This window comes from Gymnodraco acuticeps, unplaced genomic scaffold, assembly GCF_902827175.1.
Source record: "Gymnodraco acuticeps unplaced genomic scaffold, fGymAcu1.1, whole genome shotgun sequence".
In the NCBI taxonomy this organism is placed as follows: domain Eukaryota; kingdom Metazoa; phylum Chordata; class Actinopteri; order Perciformes; family Bathydraconidae; genus Gymnodraco; species Gymnodraco acuticeps.
Genome location: NW_022990818.1, coordinates 32,501 through 53,820, shown reverse-complemented (window position 1 = coordinate 53,820; position 21,320 = coordinate 32,501). Strand labels below are relative to the sequence as shown.

General features: G+C 38.2%; 1 protein-coding gene across 4 annotated transcripts in view; it reads right to left on the bottom strand.

The window, feature by feature from the left end:
- Positions 1-936: 936 nt before the first annotated feature.
- gas7a (growth arrest-specific 7a) overlaps positions 937-21,320 on the bottom strand; it is a 45,245-nt gene continuing 24,861 nt past the window's right edge. For all 4 annotated transcript variants that reach the window (XM_034232822.1, XM_034232823.1, XM_034232825.1 and 1 more), the window contains 9 exons: positions 18,000-18,089; positions 16,397-16,512; positions 13,833-13,907; positions 12,604-12,682; positions 10,124-10,255; positions 8,515-8,638; positions 6,360-6,439; positions 5,611-5,709; positions 937-4,039 (listed from right to left, as the gene is read on the bottom strand). In XM_034232822.1, the coding sequence (XP_034088713.1) occupies positions 3,926-4,039; positions 5,611-5,709; positions 6,360-6,439; positions 8,515-8,638; positions 10,124-10,255; positions 12,604-12,682; positions 13,833-13,907; positions 16,397-16,512; positions 18,000-18,089 (909 nt within the window). In that variant the 3' untranslated portion in view covers positions 937-3,925. The remainder of the gene's footprint in view (positions 4,040-5,610; positions 5,710-6,359; positions 6,440-8,514; positions 8,639-10,123; positions 10,256-12,603; positions 12,683-13,832; positions 13,908-16,396; positions 16,513-17,999; positions 18,090-21,320) is intronic.

The window sequence follows — 21,320 nt, the reverse complement described above, 5'->3', positions numbered from 1 at the left end:
TCACGGAGAGAGGATTGTCGTAGTACATCCGACTTGTCTAGCTTGCAAAAGTATAAAACTAAAGATTAGTCTTAAAATCTTGCTTTGACCCCGCCGCCTAATAATAAAAGGTGTCATTATGATGACAAACACATACAGTATATTGACACATGTATATATTTTAGTAAGCTTCGTTGTAGCTACAGTACTTTCTCGTATCTACTTACAGTACAACTGCTGGGTCATGCTGTCATGCATGTAGTCTGCATCAGACATTAAATCAACAAAAGTGTGTAATTAATAACAACAGAATAGGACAAAAACATATTTGTCATACATATTTCTTTTAGAAATGTGGTCCTGTTAAGGACACCCATAGCCTGTAAATTATGGATTTAATATCTGTGATGCTATATGAAGAACACCCACCTGTCACCCAATGTGGCTATGCTATAGTGAAGCCACATTTTTAAGCCTTCATTCAATCAAAACGGATGAGTAATTTTACATTTCACCCTACTTACAGAATAGGGACATTATTTTACCTTTTAAAAGTCGACTGCAGTTGTTGGCCTTTCCGCGTAGGCTTCATTGAGGTTACTGCTTAGAGACACCTTTTCTATAGTTCCTAGTTTAAAAAAAGTTGCATTCAAATCATTTTAGTATACAATTTGAGTGCATAAAGTAGATCATTTTCATCAGGAATATAGTGGTTTGCGTAAGAGAAGCCTAGCTTTGCATCATCTTGTTCCAAAGCCTGTTTTGGCTTTGGTTAATACCTGGCAGAATGCAAACTTCACCGTTGTCATCTACCTGTCTCACTCTCCCTTCCAATCTTTACTGGATTGGATCCAATGGCATTTAGTGAGCTGACCTGAAGATCAAAAGGTACAACTGATGAAACCATGAAAAATGATTCTAACTCAAACGACATTTACATAATAACACACCGTGATATTACATTTTCGAAGAGGGGATTTATTTTGGACAATGCATTCCACAGTACACCGTCTGGACAGAGGTCACCTATGATCAAACATTCAACAGGAACATCGGATTTGAATGCACGTTATGGAAATGTTAATCACACAAGGGCAGTAAACTCAACCGTTACGTCATCATGAAACTGTTGAACATTTAATTGGAACATAATAACTTGTTACACTTAGTGTACAACATTGACACACACTGATAAAACCTCTACAACAGATGTGCTATTTAAACCTGCGCATGAAGCCTTTTGGGTTTAAGACAAAGTAACCATGACTTTCCTTCATTTCCGAAAAAAAAAATGAATGCACTAAGGCATTAATAATGGTGATAAGGCAGGTAAGTTTTTATATATATATTCATTTGTTTTAATAGCATATATTTTTATTGTGCCTGGCAGCTGGATTAGAATTAGGACTTTCATCTTAATTTGAATAGCTTCATGCTTTTGAGATATTAAAAGAATTATCCAAATAAATTCTGAGCAGATAGACAACAACAATGTAGAGACGAAGACAGACACACATGTAAACACAGACACATACTTCATGCAGTTTCTGATTAAATGGGTTTTCATTTAGGATAATCTGTATCCCAAATCCACTAACCTGTTTCATCTATTGACTGAAAGTGTATTAGGGCTATTGTGGGTTAACAAATATTTTAACAGTGACTTAGAGGAGGGTTATATTCACAGACAAAATAAATATATACATTTAAGTTGAACACCAACAAGAAACAACCTGGATATTTTCTGAGATCTATGTTTTACATTTTGGAGTAAAACCCGAAAATGTAGGAGAACATGTTTTCTCTAAGATTAATAAATGATACTTTTGCGAGAAAACATTTAAAATGTATTCCCGTAAATGTGTGAAATAAAATCTCATATTGCTTATAAATGTATTGTGTTTTTGAGATATGAGAGAAATACAATTGAATAATTCTCTGAGATAATAAGGTTATAACAAGAATATAATCAGATAAAAGTAACTTTATGATCTCATATCCAAGTTGCTCCCAGACAATTTAAATTCAAAAATTCTGATTTTCTTTCTCTGAAAATACCCTCCATCCAAGCTGCAAAATAACAATATTTTTTGTTTACCTACAAGGGCCTTAACACACTGTCTTTTTTCAGAGGGGTTATTTAATTGATCTTTGCTATTTGTCATCAACCACCATCGTATAGATAATCTCTGTACATTTACTAAAAATAAAACAAACAACATTGTACAGTACAAACACCTCACTGGCCTCAAAGCTCATTTGGGCCTGTTAAACATCTGACAGCAAAATACATCTAACCTTTATGTACAAATGTACACTGATGCAGTAGAATATGTCAAGGACATTCCAGGTATATAACCGTTAGGCACTAAAAGGTGTTTCAGTGTAACTTGGACCACCTTTTTCCTCCGGACTGATCCATAATTAGGGTTGCAAAATTCGGGAATTTTCAAAGATGGAAACTTTCTATGGGAATAAACGGGAATTTATGGGAATAAACTGGGAATTTTCAAAATTGAAGGTTGGCTCTTCATAGGGAACTTAAATATAGTATATTTTAGCATAATCTTGACTAAAACAAACAGATGCCATTCAAGTACACTTGAATATCCATGCCATAGCACACTGCTTACTGCATGGCTATTGAGACCACACAAAGGTTCGCAACAGGCTCACAAATGTGAGAGTGGAAAAACTGGTTGGCATTCGGGCAAACCTAAGGCTCTTTGAGCTGGACGGACACAGAGCCATCCTCAACAAGGCTGGACAGTGACACTGAAGAGGAAGAGGAAGAGTTGGATGTTGATGAGGCCCAGGAAGAGCCTGTTGACTGAAAGGGTTTAGCAAAAATGCAGAGAATCGCTTGAAGGAAGATTTGCATGTTTAATGGGAGTTTTTGGAGGGAGAAGGGCTCTTTTTATTAAACATTTTGAATGGGACTTTGTGGGGATTTTTGGATGGGGGGTGCATTTTTGTTCATTTTTTAATGAGGGGTTGGGGGGATGAGTAACATTTAACTCAACATTCCTGTTTTCGTTCTTCAATTAAACAAGTAATTGTTCAATAAAATAATTAAAACTTGTTCTGTTCTACTTAAAAAAAAAATGTTTTAAAAAGAAAATCTGTTGAAATGTCATGTTTTTTTGTTTAATTTTGCATCGAATATTTCCAAAATTCCCCAGCTTAACTTCCCATGGAAACTTTCCGCCCCTTTGCAACCCTATCCATAATAGACCCTGGCCTAAATCTGTGTTTTAAAATTAAAGCATAATCCAAACCACATTCCTAAATACTGTATGTGTGTGGAGTTTTATTCTTTAAACAGTTGAGGTTACTGGATATTAACGCTGTACACGTAAAAGTCTTGTTTTTTTGTGTGGGAGAAAGCTCCTAAATGTACAAGATGCAGAATACCTTGCGTTAATTCAATGAACTATACCAAAAAACTACCATCATGGTTCAACAAATTGTGCAGCTCTCCATATACAGAAAAAGCAAGATATTCAAAACATGCATTTCCACCAAAATGAACCAGCAAAATATGAAAATATATCATATTCAGTCCAAGATCTCAATGTGCTTCAAAATCCGTATCTAAAATAAAGTTAATATCGATAATCAGACTTTTTTTTTTTAAAGTTTGGTTTACTCGAACTGTGAAAAATATAGATTGATGCTAAACTAAACGATTTATAGTATCCACTTAACAACAGGTAAACAGCAGAATATGTTAAATGGCATTCAATAAGCTAATGTTGATTATGAGAGGGTTACAATTTAGAAGGAACATGCCGGTACTTTGACCCAGTGGCGTTACCTGCCTGCGATAAACCTTCCTCCTGTTATTCTCGTCACAGAGAGGATGAGCAGACCTCAGTAGTCTGCACATGCACTGTCCCTGGATCAGTGTTATCAGAAGTGTTAAAATACTGAAGCTCAGGATGGTTTATATGTCCATATCCACGGGTCGGACATCTCCGGTGTTGTTCTCCTTCACCCACAGCTCTCTGTCTCTGCCGGGGTCCACGTTCTGCAGCAGCTTGTCTACCGGTTCCACCGTCTGCAGAGACATGAGCCCATAAAACAGCAGCATTTAGTGTCATCACCTCATGTAAATACTTGAGTTTGTTCATCCAACACTGTGGATCAAAGCCAGAGCTTTCAACAACTACTTGGAATAAAATCAGGTATGTTTTTAAAGGAATATTTTAATTTCAGAAATACCGGTGGCTACACATAGCAAGTTAGATGAGAAAAACAATCATTTTATCTCATCATTTATTTAGACAATATATGTATGGAAACTTCATCAGGATAAACTCTTTTAATGTCATGTGGGGAAAAGCTTTTAGAGGTTTAAAAAGCATTTTGATGCAATAACATTCTTCATCTTTTTGTAGCTTCCCATTAGTATTTATTGTGGGTAGAAATGTGAACCTTTAATGTGTTACAGTAATCAAGTTTTAGTCTCAAAATATACAAAGGGTCTCTGTGATGAGGTTAAATCACTGTTTTTGGTAATGGAGTCTGGTGGCTTTGAAGAGAGCATAGAGAGTGGTTTCCTGTTAGGAAGGGCTGTCTGACAGCGAGGTAAACATTTTGTTTAGGTGTCAAAAAATAATTTTGTGGATGCCTCAGGTCCACATCATTACATTTCTTGTGACATTCATTATTTGATCATTTGTTATTTTCCACCACTGGATACAATTCTGATATCTGCACATTAAATATAAGGCTAATGCAGCAGCGAGCTTAGCATAGCAAACGAAAGAAGAAAAGGTGGAAAGAAGAATTCACAGAACAGTAGTGATGGAGGATGGGGACTTTGGTGACTGATATACTATGATCATTCTGTACCATACAAACACAGCATATTCTGTATTCCTTTTCATTTTTTGCTGGGCAAATATTAGCTCACAGCCTCTCTGTGGCCATCAATGGTTGCATTCACCAGTGTACTATTTTATATTTCGAATATTTTTTGTCTTAGTTATAGTTTGGCAGTCAAATTATTTTCTGTATTTGAGGATTTTTGCCGTTTTCTAGAACTCAATTGGACATCAAAGTTTGTAATATTTTTCATCCATAATTGATCAAATTATCAGCTGAGAAAAATGATGAGCTGCACCAGTGATGTCAACTGGCTTTGACATGATTTCACGTGCCACTTGGTGTGAGAGTGGATGTTTGACAGAAGGCGCCCTGCGGTCCATGTCTCCCCTGTCAGCCTTTCATCTAACACTCTGAGCCTCAGAGAAACCCACCGAGACGCTGTGCTTATCTATTCAGGAGGTGAAGAGTAAACCCTGTAAATCTAGCGAGACGTATTCTGTCAGCACTGCGGGAATAGCACGGGTGATTCTCAGTGTGAAGCTGAAGAGACAAAACCCTCAGAGGTGATACAAACACTATAGATAATAATAATAATAATAATAATTTCAATTTATATAGCGCCTTTCACGAAACCCAAGGACGCTTTACAATGGGAAGTAACAAAACAAAAAGTAATAATAAAGATAGATAGATAAAACTATAGATAAACCTGAATGAACATTTCTTCATAGAGCATACACCCTGATTTTTGTGCTAGTCAGGATGGAAAACAATCTCATATTATGCAAAGGGACTCACACTCTGGTTGAACATGTCCGTCTCGTGCCTCAGAGTGGTGTACTGGCGTAAATGCTGCTGGATCCACTCGATCCGCTCCACCTCCAGCTTCTCCAGCTCCTGAAGAGGAACAACGAATCACATTTAGTAACAGAGGAAAACTGATTACCCTGGTGTTTATTTTAGATTGGATTTATTTCCTTATTGTTTGACCCAGCTGCTGTTAGTGTACAAATAATAATTACAAAAGCAAAAACGTTCCCCCTTCAAATATTCCTTCTTAACGAAACACCTTAATGCTATGCAATAAAAGGTCCATTGTAGATCAAAAACAACAAGTATATTGGGGTCAAAATTACCAGGATTTTGTCTGTTTTATATGAAAAACAAAGATTTTTTTTATTACAATTTTAACATTTACATTTTGGTTATTTGTTTTATTTTTCAAAAAGTAATTCCTAAACTTTTGCCAGTTACCACATTACTGTAAATACAAAGAGCTGAACCAGGTAAACTAACTGTTTGTTTGAATGGAGTCTGGCGGCTTTGAAGAGAGCCACTTGATTTGTACAAAGGCATAAAAAGCATTGTTTTAAACTTCCATTGTAGGTTAAAAACAACAACAGAAAAGTTGATTAAAGTTTCAAATGAGCAGGATTAAGGTGGTTCATTAAGGGGAAAAATATCTCTCATTCTGGGTTTCTAAGTGAATCTAGTAAGGTACATTTTTTAAGATGCAGATTTCTATTCTCTCCAATGGAAGATCTTACCATGCTGGTGGTGACCATTTCCTCAAACCACTTGCACTGTGTTTGGTTGTAGAGATCCACGCAGCGCATCAGGTCGTCTCCTGGAGAACACACACAGAGGTCAGAGGTCAACAGACAGCTGAGAGTCCACAGATATACAACGATCCACATATCATGTTCAACATTTGTATTGTTTTACATACATATGATGTTTCTGGATAAATATTACTGTTGCATTATTGTTAATGTTGCATTTTTCTGCTGTAGATCACAAGTTACAACACATCAAATGGAAATACAGAAGTTCAGTACAGGTACTCCAAATGTGTACTTATGTAAAGTATCTACTGCACATTTCAACAAACATTTTATCATCTTTTTGCTTTCATGTATGTTGTTGTTTTTATGCGTGTGATTATTATTTTAATAAATAGTAGTAGCATTAATAATCAGTGTTACAAATTCAAAACCTTTAAGGACCAGCAGAGGGCACTCAGATTTCACGCTTCATTGATTCAAAGATGAATCATTTTATGTGAACCATTATCATGGCTGTCTTTAAAGTATAAACCAAGCTATAAAGACTAGTGGATTGCTTTTTCACATACCATGTCTCTTAGTTCTTAAAAAAAGAAAACAATATTCCATAACATTTAAGCTCTGTATATCCTGAAACCTGAAGAAGAGATATAAGAACAGGAGCATGCCTGAGGCGTATTAGTATTCTCTCAGTGAAGGTAAACACATCCCTGTGAGGGTGCAGTGATCCGTGATGACATTTGTTACAACCTTGAGGCAGCGGCACTGATCACCAACACAGAGCCGATATGATTTAACTGTAACTGTGGATGCTATTGATTACTGCTGTGGTCTGTGACTAACCTACTGAGATGAGGAGAGAAGGAGGAAATTATACATTCTGATGACGCCTGAGTAGAACAATTACAAAATGGACTCTTCTTATTAAAATGTCAAAGAGTATCTCTGGGACGTGTCTTTGGATGTGCTTGTTGTACTAGTCGCTCCGAATTTAAACCAGTAAAATTATACAAAACAAAATTGCCTTCACATATTTAAATCCATCACATGCAAAGAATGATTAGAGAAGCATCACATCTATTCTGTAAATCGGCAGTAATAAAAAAATCAGCTGTTAGGGATAATTGCACGAGTGCACCGTGCGCTTGTGATTTTGTTCATAAATGTCGCCACATCCAGTTTGCATTGGGTTACCCCAATCGACAATAGATAGGGGCTTCCTACAGCTTAAGGCAAACTAGATGTAAGACTTGAAGACTTTATGAAATGCACTTACTAACATTTGAGAAATCAAATGAAATGTTCTGCTATCCAGAGTCAGGTGATGTTAATGCTACAGACATTTAGCAGATTATTTTTAAACAAAGCAATGTCAACAAAAATAATCACTGAATCATATTTGATCATTTTTAGGACTTTTGAAAGATTGATTTAAAACATATTTATACCAATTAAAACCTTATATTTAGATGAATCCATTCTATGCCTTTAAAGTGGCCCTTTAATGCTCATTTTTAGGTTCATTTAGTGTCATGTCTCCATGCTTTAATGTTCAACAAGCTCTTTATTTTTCTCATACTGCCTGTGCTGCAGCACCTCTTTTCACCCTCTGTCTGAAACCAGAGCCCAGTCTGCTCCGATTGGTTAGCTGGCCGGCTCTGTTGGGATTGGTCAGCCACTAAGAGATGTCCCGCCCCTTAGCCTCACGTACAATGTGTTGGAGCGCTAGCCAACAGAAATGCGAGTGTTACATAGTGATATCACTGTGTTTCGGAGGTAAATAAAGGAGTCCAATTGCATTTCAGGCAGGGGGGGGGGGGGGAGAAAATACACAGCGATTTGCAGACCATGTACATGCATAAAAACCTATATAACACACTACAGGAAAGGGAAAAGCATAATAAGGCCCCTTTAAAGACTTTTAAGGTCTGTAGGATCCCTAGACTAACCAGACACTTTACTAAACAATAATGCTTCAAGATCATTTATTTGACTTTGACTTTGAAATCACAAAGAAACAGATGTTAACAGAGTGCTTGCCTTGTGCCTCAGTGCAGTTATTTGGTGAAAGTTTAAATACTGGGCTCATGGCTTCTGGGACTGGCTCTTATTCAAAGTTTGGACTGTGACTTCTGACCTGCCTGTGTAGATTTCCGCCGAGCCTTCTTGATGTCCTCCTCCGTCTTGTTGCTGATTTTAATCTCCAACTGCTGGGTCTTCACCTCCAGATCTTTCTGCCGGTCTGCCAGAGCTCTACGGGACTACACACACACACACACACACACACACACACACACACACACACACACACACACACACACACACACACACACACACACACACACACACACACACACACACACACACACACACACACACACACACACACACACACACACACACACACACACACACACACACACACACACACACACACACACACACACACACACACACACACACACACACACACACACACACACACACACACACACACACACACACACACACACACACACACAGTGGGATGTGCAAACATACAGTAGAAACAATGAGTCATTCAGCATAATCCTCAGATTTACTGTACATACATGGCAGGAGTCATTAAGGCCTTTTCATGCTTATCATCCCATCCTTTAATCTTTCCTTAATCCGTACCAATGAGCCTTTCCTCCTATTCATTCCTGAGGTGCCCACTGGTGTAACAGTGTTTGAAAAGTAAACATACAGTAACAGTGATGCCAAGAAAATCTGCGGCCGAGCTTCAACCCACTGATGCAGTGAAGCACAGAGCGAGCCAAACGTTTGTTTATGGCTGGAAATGATTTTTATGGCTGGTATTAAGTCCAGTAATTAACTGTAAACACTGAATGGAAATGTCCTGCTTCATGTTTGTGCAAATCAAGAGTTCTTTGCTTATTCTAATATATTGTTTTGTGGCGTTTTATTGGATTAAAAATCTAAAGATTGTTGTAACGCTGCAGCACTTAATATTGATTTGCAATACCGAAAAATGAATAATTAAGTAGATTTAATCAAAACCATTATGCAAATACTCAAACAATAAACATATTATTAAAGTAAAACGGCTGTTACATATTGAGCTTTAATTTCTATCATGTCTCTTTCCCAAATCCAAATGAAATGTGAAAAAGGGAGATTGCTAAATTGAGAAGCCTTGAGTAGTTTCTGGCTATACCCATGTCTAAGAAAATATAACTTAAATAAGTAAATGTGCCAGCAGTAGACTAACTGCATACACTGTATATGTGAAGCAATGCTAACTCAAATACAGAGTGACCTTGCTCCACAGTGTTCTGATCTATTATTTATACATATTTTAAATATCTGCAAAAGAAACCAAACTATAAGTGCTGCACATTTGTCAATATACATGATTCAAATCTTGGAGACGGAAAAGTGTGCGTTAGTACACATCATCCACATAATGACAACATTTATTTCAATGATTGTAGTTGTGGGAGGCAGCATGAAAATACCATTATGTTCCAGGTGTAGGCGGTACTGAAGCTCTTTTATTATGTAAGATGTAGAAAACACTGATGTGCATGTTCTTGTGCAACTAAACAAAACATATTTGGAGATTCACTTTTGGAATGATTGCACCATTTGGACCAAGGAGGGCAAACAGTTTGCAAATACTATCATTTCCATCTGAAAAGCACAGTGCACTGTATCATACTGTATATGTATTTAATAATATGTGAGCACGTGAGACTGCATACCTTCTCCACACTTGCATAGCGACTCGCCAGCTGCTTCCGGAGGTCGGCGATGTGATGGTCGTACTTTTTCAGGTCCTTCTTAAAGTTGTCGCATCTGAACGTCAGCAAGGGCTTTTCTACCTCAGAGTGGAGCTGGGGAAAAAATAAAAAGTCTCTCAGCTGCTGGTTTCATCTTGTTGTGTCATTCGAGGGAAGGCAAATAAATAAAAAAAAACATCACTTTAATCACAGGAGGAAATCTGGAAAACAACTTTTTATAAAACTTGGTAAAAGAGTGTAAAATTGGGCTGAGAAAGGACCCAATCGAATATATAGCGGGTTATATTTCAATATTTCACTAAAGGAAACAGCATGGGGAGGTCTGCACTCTTCAAGTGCATTTCTATTTTGGTTATATTATGACTGGCTCAGGGGGTTAAATGGACTTCTACCAGTCAGGGTCAGTGGTTCGATCCCCAGCACCTGCAGTCAATATTTCAAAGTCTCCTCTGGCAGGACACTTAACCAGGCACGTGTACGGTATTGAAGTGTATGCAAGTCTTATAACAGCTTAACGACCATGTCATTAAGTGCTGTGTTAAGCAAATGATGGTCTATGAGAACAAATACAACACACACCTGTAATTCAATAAAGTCACCTAAATATTATTATTATTATTAGTTTGAAAACATAAATCCATATCCCAAGTACTATTCTAGATTACCTTACAGTAAGACCTGTTTTGCAGATACATCGCTTAGGTATAACTCAGCTCCTTGTCGGAACAATGATTTTCTTTTGATTGGTGGCTACTATTTAAGTACTACTTTTTTGTTACAACTAACTGAACCTTTGCATTGCTTTATTTTTCTCTGACAATTTACACATTTCTTGTTACTGCCTTTTAGTTAATAAAAACCTCTTTGAGACGTTGTCTTGTTCTATTTGCAGCACCTTTGCTGATCAGCAGGTGTTCCAGGTTTGTTTCTGGATCTCATTTTCAAACAGTGACGCCTTTTCCTGGATTACCACAAGAGACAGCCTATTTGTAACACTCTTGTGACTGAACAGACACTCATTAAAATGAACATCTACAACGTCATTACTCTAATAAAGCCTGTTCTACAAATGCACATCTATCACCATAAAGGATATGATTACACGTTTCCATTTCTTCCACCAAGCCCTTATCTTAAAATATGAAAAAGCCAATTTTGAATGACACTTCAATAAACTACATATTGCTTGTCAGCAGTGTTGGCTCTCCTCACAGAATGCTAATCTGCTGCAAATGCCAGAGCCGGAAGATGAAAACGTAGCTTATTAGAGCGCGAGCAGGCTTGATAAGACTTCTCATTCCCTGCCTGACCACGCGTTACCTTCCCCTCACCCATCTCATAATGAAGCAGCGTGTCAGAGCACTGGTGGAGCGTGGGGCTTCACTGCCCTGGGTGGGGGCTCGTCACAACACGTAACTAATTAATCAGACAACAGAGGGCTACTGAAGAGCTGCGAGGCGTTATTTAAGGCTCCATCTGATGCCACGGTGCGGTTTCTGCATGGCTGCTAATCGGAGCGCGGACAGGTCGTTTTCTTCAGTCAGCGCTGACGAGGCTGAGGTAAACGAGCCCAGACACCTCGGGACATGGTCAGATCAAGTGTCCATTACTTCAGATGATTGAAAACATTTAACACCTGACCTGAAGGGGCAGAGAACTGCACACCAAGGGCATCCACACAGAGATGAAGGAGGACTACTGTACATGTGTGTGATTTAGAGAGCTATCAAAGGTTAACTTAAATGTCTAATATGTAAGGTTTCTGCATTTAAATGTCTCAAAATGAGACTATTGTTGTGTATGTTAATGATTTGTGTACATCATCTCAAAACCCAAGTTATCTGAAACATTTCAATCTAGAGAAATCTATAATTTGAATCAAGGTAACGATGCGCTTCATCTCGTATAGAGTATGCATATTTCATAAGCTGTCATATTTCACATTTAATAAAGCCAAATTCTTATAATACATTTTTCAGATCTTAGTCATTTTAATATATATATTTTAACTAACAGTTATTTTTGATTAATTCATTCTAAAAACAATGATGAGTTAAAAAAAATAATGCAAATGTACACATATATTATTTAATATTTAAACTATTTCATGTACTCAGGTAACAGTTATTTATTGTGCGTTTAAGGTGTTATTTACCCTTAAACCTAAAATCGTTATAAACCGATAAATAATTGGTCTAGAAAATGTCAAAAAGGATAGGTAGAAAAGACAATTATTATTTACCAGAGCTGAAGGTGTATTCTTCATATTTCTTGCTTTGTTTGACCATTAATCAGAAACCCCCAAAATTGCAGTCTACTTAAATACTTTAAAAAATGGCTGCAGATTAGAATAACTTTCAATCCATTAATGAATGGTTTCCACGTCTACATGAGATCGATATAAATGCATTGCCTCCTCCATTTTCCTGAGCAGATCTTACCTTGTTGGAGAACTTGAGGTGGACTTCAGCTTCATCATGAAGACTCTTCTTCAGCTGAGTCCACGCCTCTCCCAGAGTCCTGAGGAAACATCAAGTCAAATAAATCCAGTTTATCTACTGACTTTTGGAGTAAATGCTCGGTTTCAGTAAAGCAAATAATCACACAGTTTAGCTATGAACAAAAAAGTATATTTAGCTGTGTTTCCATCGTTTCTCAAGTACTGCACTTAAGTCAAATTGTAGATACTTATACTTCCATCAGTACTTTTATCATGACAGCTTTTACATTAACTACATCACATTTCATTAGGAAACATTGTAGTTTGATCAGTTACTTTTTAGTTTACATGTACAAAAGCTTGTAGTTGGGCCGCCATCTCTAACTCATGAGCTATCCAACGGTTCATATGCAGCGTCCACCAGGTAACAAGGTTTTAACATTTCATGCAATGTCCTCCCTGTATCTCACCATTTCACCACTGTTTCTTTAATAAAGGCACTTTCTGGGCCAAAACAAAACTATGAAGTTTATGAAGCAAGATCCATTATTAAAGTATGGACCATCCAACAAACTCAGAACCTTGACAGCATTACAATTATATTATATGTTTAAAAAAAAAAGAAGGAATGAATCAGACTATTTTTGCTTATTGAGTAGCACAAAGGACATTTGAATTACATTTTGCTTCTACTAAGTAAAACAAAACCGACACCAATGATCCATTGTAAGCATATAGTAGTAGAAAATATCTGACACAATTCTAAAATCTGCCATACAAAAATAAGTCTAAATTGTGATTGTTAAGAAACGCACCTTTTACAACCTCTCTGATTGTCTGACCAGAATACAATCGATATCTAACCTTGGATAAGTTCCTCCATTAGTTTCATTTTTGCGGCCAAAAGAAAACTGTTCTGTATTCGAGGAAACTCCAGAGCTGGAGAGCAACCAAATCACTGCTTCTCCAGCCAAGCCTCATCTTTTTTATCTATGAATTTTGAAAATCTGCTCAAAGATTTCAGTGTCGATTTGCTGACAGAAAACAAAACAAAAAACTTTACTCTTTGATAGCTGAATCAAAAAAGTAGTGTGTGACTAAGTCTATTTTAAAATCTCTATTTTGAGACACAGTTGTGTAATTGCTAAGCCAATTTCCAATAGCCAATTGCTGCAGAGCGAGCGATGGAGAACACCCGGTGGTGTCACAGCTTCTGTTTACAGAACTCACCCTTCATCCTGCGCTGCCAGGGGGCTCAGAGACAGCTTGGAGAGATTCTTGGCGTACTCTTCTTCAATCTTTATCCTGAAACAGAAAGAGTGAGATGGGCTGTGTGGCTCAAGGGAGAACAGAAGCTGCTTCAGTGAGGTATAGTCAAATGCTTTTACGCACTTCATTTCAAAGGTGCATTGCAGCAGAACAACAGAAATCAAGATATACTTTATTTTCTTTGTTTTGAACTCAAATACAAGAATAATAAAAGATAATAAGCAATTACTTTAAAAATGATGAAAAAGGCATAGGCAAAGCTACACGTCCAGCTTTTACATTTATTAGTTTCTACAATTTATTTATATAATAACGTTTTTAAAAAAAAATGTCAAACACATCAAAATACAAAACACAATAACATACATAAGGGAAGTATTAAATGAATAAATACAAATAATAATAGTAAATCTGGCTTTTCTTTTTTCTTTCCAATTTCCTTTGCCTTTTATCCACTTTTGTTTTGCATGAATCTAATTACGTAACATTTGAGAGCCTACTTACTACAATTTGCTGCAAAGGCGGATATCTAGCCATTACCTGTGTTCATGTAAAAATCTGCACTTTCAGAGATTGAAGTTCATATCTTCCCTGAGGGACGTTCAACCAGAGAGTCCATGTTTTTACCCTTTGTGACATTCACTTCCTGCACAGATCTCACATTTACCGTCCACACCTAAAGAAGGTCACGAGGCCCATTCTTTGACTCAATGTTCGGATACTGTGCAGCACCAAGAAACACAGCGAACCAACACAGAAAGGTCAGTGCTGGGCATACATCCTACTGAAGTATTCTGTTGGACTGCATAATCTTAGTGATCCTGCGACCTCATGCAGGGAAGAACAACCCTCATTACCGTCCCACGACTCGGACTAGAGTGTGAATGGAGCTTTACAAGTGGGTGGGGCTAATTATATAGATAGGCGTGAGATCGGATGTAAAAATGTGAACTCCTAATTAGTCACGTTGTTTTTTTAAGCGCTGTTTCAGATTCAGTGGCAGTTCATCTATTCATATTCTGCGTGCCCAGTTGAGTTCTATAGGCCCTTTAACAACAGGGTGCAAGCATTAATTGCTGCTGTAACAAAAACGCTTGGATCCCTTTAACATCCTTATAAATTGTGTGACGGAGCGGATCACAGAGTGACTGACTCCGCCACTGACAACACACACACACACACACACACACACACACACACACACACACACACACACACACACACACACACACACACACACACACACACACACACACACACACACACACACACACACACACACACACACACACACACACACACACACACACACACACACACACACACACACACACACACACACACACACATACACACACACACACACACACACACACACACACACACACACACAGACACACACACTTCCTGCTCTCTTCCGTGAAATGAACCATGCAATTTATTATTTATTTTGCGTTTGTTAATTATGGGGAGTGATTGTGTTAAGAGGTAGTTAACCTGTTTATGTTTGGGTCGGATTTTTATGTTGACAATGTGGTTTTGAGGTAATTGTGTCACCTGTTGACGGTAAGCCTGTGGGAGGGGCTATGGGTTCAAAAGGGACGGTTTTGGCCCTGGAGGAGGTCACTCGGGAGAATATTGCAAGGCAACAGCTGGGACGTGTTCGAGAGATGGTTGCAGAGAAGGCAACACCAGAGCATGTTTACTCTCCATGAGTGATGGACGGCCTGATTTGGTCTTTTATTTTGTTTAAGTTGTGCTGTTTCGCAATGAACTAATAAAAACCAACTGAATATAAATATTTTGATTCAGTGACTCATTCTGTAAATCTTAACTTTCAGTTTCCATAGTTTCACCTCAAGGACAAAAGCATGCAGAGTTACAAATACTGATGGTGATAACGCAGAGATACAATCCTGACAGCTCTATTGAACACCAAGAAGGTGCATTCATTGATTTTCTTTAACAAGAAGTACAGTGAGTGTGCAGGTTGAACATTTACCAGAATTAGAAAAAAATAACAAAAATCCATTAAAATGAAGTCTAAGTTTTGACATTTTACATATTCTTTCTTAAAAAAATCTCAGTATTTCCTAAAACAGCTGGTATGGTTAGTTTAGTTTTCAGCACAAGTGACACAATCTGAAGGGTATTGTATATTTCAATTCATCTTGTGTGTTGTCTTCCATTAAAAAAAGCAGCATTTTGTCAACACATTTCCATTTAAAGAGTAAAGAATATAGCGAAATACTGAAAGAATAATGTTTCATTTCGGTCTCTAATTGTATACAAACTTGTTGTAAACTGACACGTTTTTTGACTGTTCATAACAAGCACATTGAAATTATATGAAAGGGTGCTTTATAAATTGAATTCCTTATTAACATCACAATAATGTTAGTTTTAAGATATAACTGTCAGTTTTGTGGACATTTCTGGACATCCGAGCAGGTTTTCTTTTAAAGTGAGGTACAAGAGTTAAGCCTCTCAGATGTGTGTGTAACAGTGTGAAATGAAACGGTTACCTCTCGTGGATAAACTCGGACATCTCCTTCTGCATCTGTTTGCCCTTCAGCTGCTTCTGCAGAAGGACCTCGAAGCCCGCCACCGAGGTCGTGCCCTGTGGGTCTTTCTTGTCGGTCTGAGGATGAGGAGGAGGAGAGCATCATTCAAAAGCATCAGCGCTACAGAATGACACCTCTGTGTTGTTTATACGTGACTCACACTCGTGTATGTCAAGGAGGACATGCGTTGGTGTGTGTATGCGTCAACCCCCTGATGGATGGACGTGTATTATGTGTGTGTTTCTGAGGGGAGGTGCGGCACTGTGTCATGTCTGTCTGTGACAGGACTGATGAGGAACAGAGGATTTATTTCAAACAGCAAGTCTGAGCAGCAGGTCAGTGGACGCACAACACATGAGACAATGACACAAACAGGGAGCCAAGCAGCCATAAAGACGCAGGAAATAGGCATCGGATTTCACTCAATTCTGCACTCTGAAGGCTTTTTCGATAGAAATCTAATTCTATGGAAGTGTATGGAAAGTGAAAATTACAGCCGCCACTAGGGAGACATTTAGAGCGCAATGATCACTGTGTTTGCAGAGAAGCAGGTCGATCCAACATGAGAGCCAATTGTATTTGTATTTGTTTTCTATTCACATTGTTGTTTTTAGTCGCATAATTTAATGTACGCTTTTAGCAGCACTTTACATTTACCAGCAGAGATTTGTTGGAAAAGGTCAACATAATGTGTTGACAGGAGCCTTCTGGTGCTTTTCTGGTGGGCGGGCAGTGTAATATTCAATAATGTTTTAGAAATATAACACCTGCAATGAATAAACAGACATGATAGTGTACTAAGTTCAGCGTTCTGTTCAAAAACACATACTGCCTCTTAAATGTTTTCATTCATTCATTCTTTAGTTGAAGGAATTGAACAGAGCAGAGAAGGTAGCCAAGAAAGTGATGGTTATAATTAAAGAGTTTTCATCCACTTAAAAAATCTCTGAGGTCCAATCTCATAGTCTTTTGACACTAAAACTATTTAATATTTAACTATATTCACTATAACTTGTTTACTATATTTTGTGCAGACGTTTTGGGAAGTTGGACCAAAGAGAGACACAAAGTGTTTGATAGTAGTGAACATGGGAACATCTGATTTGTTAGTTAGAATTGGTGCCACTGCCTTATGGTTTGGTAAATGGGCGGCGTCTACTTGACTTGGCTTGGGAAACAAGGGTTGCTGGTTCAAGTCTCAGTCGGTTGAAGTAGAGAGTGTTAGTAGCTGAAGACAGTGTTCTATGTAACAGCACCCCTGTTCCTAAAGTACCTCCGACATATCTTCAGCTTTCTGTTGAGCTGCGTCTAGTTAAATATTGATTAACGCGTGCATGCGGATACTTGCAATAAGCTATATATATACTGTATATACTGACCCAGCCAATGTATCATTTAAGGTGTCCTGTATGCACTGCCTGTGCTCACATCTACTTCTTGCTTTTCATAGATTTCAGAAGACAGAGACTATATTTAGTTGTGCCTAACAGGTATACATAAAGTTGGCACATATCTTCACCAAAGTCTCACAGTCCATCATGGTCATACGTTCAGCAGAACTCACCCAGAAGTAGTCGCAGTAGCTCCATTCGTTGGGCTTCAGGAGCTGCTGCTCCGGACTCCCTCCAGGCCGAGGGAACGTCACACAGTTGATCTGAAGCAAAGAGAGGAAACACAGAGATGACAGAGAGCAATGAGGGAGAAGCGTACAGGAGATACTGTAAATAAGAGATCTGTGAGGAGTCAGGAAAAGAAAGAAGGAAATGATGTTTCTAGGAGAAGAAGGTAACATAACTGGGTTTCATTTAGAGTAGGGGTGTCAAACTCAAGGCCTGGGGGCCAAATCCGGCCTGTGACTTCATTTTATGTGGCCCTCAAGAGCTTGCAAAGAATATAATACGTTTATTATACGGTTACATGCCACTTTACAGAATATCTATATATGTTCATTTTAATTAATTTCTTATTTTATAGTTATTTATCTTTTTTTTTTTATCTTTGATTTATCCTTAATTTTATTCATCTGTGTGAATCTGTGCTGCCCTGTTTTTCAATCTCACCGTGTTGCTGTTAAACTACTGCATTTCCCCACGGGGATTAATAAAGGTCCATCTTATCTTATCTTACAGAAGCAGCTTGCCCATAAACTATATTTCCCACAATGCATCTCATGTTGTGACATGCGCACTGAAGAGACTTTCAATTGTTTGCCCTATACTTCTGCTTTCAGACGTAGTTAATTATGAAGTTATTACCCTATCCAATAATAATCCAATGCAAAGGCAATAATATAATATAACACATTATTTCATATATATTATGTATTTATATATGTATATTTATATAGTTACAACCGGCCCTTTGTGGCCCATGATGAAATTGAGTTTGACACCCCTGATTTAGACAGTTACTGACTTTGGACAAATAACTTTTACTTAAATACAGTTCTCAAAGGTACTTGAGTGTTTCCATTTTCTGCTACATCATAATTCTACTTTATTACATTTTGGGAATACGTTCTACTGCAGTACATTTATTTAGCAGACACAGTTACGCTGCTGTAATTTAAACTGATGTCTACAGTATGTGCATGCTGCAGTATGGGTAATGATTTCAATATTTTTTATTATTCAGTATGTTTTAATTTAATCATATTGTCCATTACTTTGAGACTCTATCCCTGGATTTATGTTCATTTTGCCTTCTTTCCCATATTGTTAAGCACCTTTTGAGGCATTTCTTCAATGAAAGGAACTGTTAAATACAGTTTATTGTTATTTTAAGTAAATACAACTTAGTTTGGCTTCATTGCCATGGATCAGATGTTTATATGCTGTTTGAATCCTGAACTAATTAACTCTCAAATCTTTCAATAAAAGCGATGGCGCAGGTATCGGTGCTGTTACTAGAGTATGAGTACTGAGTCCACCAGTGCATTTGGATCATGCAGATGAGAGGAAAAAGGTCAGGCGTGGACAAACAAACATATGTTGGCCATCCAGAGGGTGAGTTTTACAGGCTTCAGGGAGAGAAACCTGTCATCTCCAAAGAACAAAATGTGTGGCGCTGCAGATAAACACCCCCAGCACTCAGCCTGAATACAGACTCCATGGGCCGCAGCGTCTTCAATTACTCCTGGGGCTGCAATTATGTAATGTTCACCATCTGTGAGCCCTCCCTCCTGGCACGGCAAGAAAACCCTCTGTGCCATGTGAGCCGCTGCAAACTACACAGGCATCCAGACAGGATGCTCCATCCGGCACAGAACAGAAACACACTGAGTCACAGTGCTCACCACATGAGCTCACCGCTGTGCTTCTCACACACTGAAGACAAACACGCGGCGTTCAGCAGCTGCCTCAAATGAACTGCTTCGTCCGGCTTCTCTTGCCAATGGAAAGGTGTGACAGAGATAGATTGAATTGTGGAAAACAACCCTGTCAGGATGTTTAACAGATTATGCTTTGTGTGCTGCTTTACCAAAAATAATAAAGGGAAGCAGGAGACTGAAGAAGAGAGGCAGGTTTGTAGTATGGATTTGTGAAGAGAGAAACTAGAGTCAGTAACACACAGGTATGAAACTATTGGCTTTTTGAGCAGCATTTTACACACAGTGTAACATTATCTGGATTCCCGCTGTCATCCACACGTTTCTGTCCTTATCTGAAAATCCAATATCTAACACTTACTCTCTTATAATAGTCACTCTTGTATCCTTGTGTTGCTTGTTGCTGGGCAGGTCCAGTGTTGGGCAAGTTACTTTTAAAAAGTAACTAGTAATAGTTATAGTTACTGCTCTCAAAAAGGGCTAGTAACGTTATTAGCTGTACAAGCAACGCTGTTTTGACTGGGATGTCTTCCTACAATGATACGTGTTTAAGTTGATAGAGGAAAAAAACTCCTTACCCATTATTAAACTTAGCCAAGACTTAGCCCCCGTGCCTGAAACACCTCCATTGGACTATTTTGTTTACTTCTGTAACATAGTGACATCACTATGTAACACTCGTGCTTCTTTTGGCTAGCACTCCAACAGATTGTTCTTGATTTGCTAAGGGACGGGACATCTCTAAGCGGGTCAGCGAGCTAACCAATCAGAGCAGACTGGGCTCTGGTTTCAGACAGAGGGTGAAAAGAGGTGCTGCAGCACAGGCAGTATGAGAAAAATAAAGAGCTTTTTGAACATAAAAAGCACGTAAACGTTTCACATTAGAGGCATACAATGCAAATATGAAACTGATAATGAACAGAGTATGTACTCCTTAGGCTCCGAGACTCCCTTTAGATTGCACAAACAGCATATTTATTGTTAAAACTGTAACTTTAATGTACACCATCTGTGTTAAGCTGGCTGTACTGAAGTTTTGCATAAAACTATTGGGCTTAAAAACCTCCAATAAACACTCGACACCGGCCTCTTCATTCGCTACCCTGCCACTGCAGCACTTCATCTGAACAACTTTCAATAAACAACTTCAAAAAGAGATGAGGAAAACTCTTTCTTCGTTATATAATCACTGAATAAACCACAGTAAATACTGATATGGCTACTTGCCTAACAGGCACACTGATAAGACTGTAAACAGCTAATAAACAAGAGACACATCAGGGCACAGTAACAGTACAGTCTAAAGAAACAACAGGGAGATTGACTCCATGTGCCGAGCAGTCCCTTTGTTCATTTTCTGCCTCAGAGATCATACTGATTGTCATGGACACCACATTTTCCATTACACTGGCCGCACATCTATCATGACTGTTGTTTGTCTGCCTCTCACATCCAGCAGAAAACGAGACCATTTATCTAAAGGAAAGCTGTGGGGCTAACTTACTGCTCCTTTATGGCTGCTTAGTGATGTGCTCCGGGGTCCGGGAATAAAATATT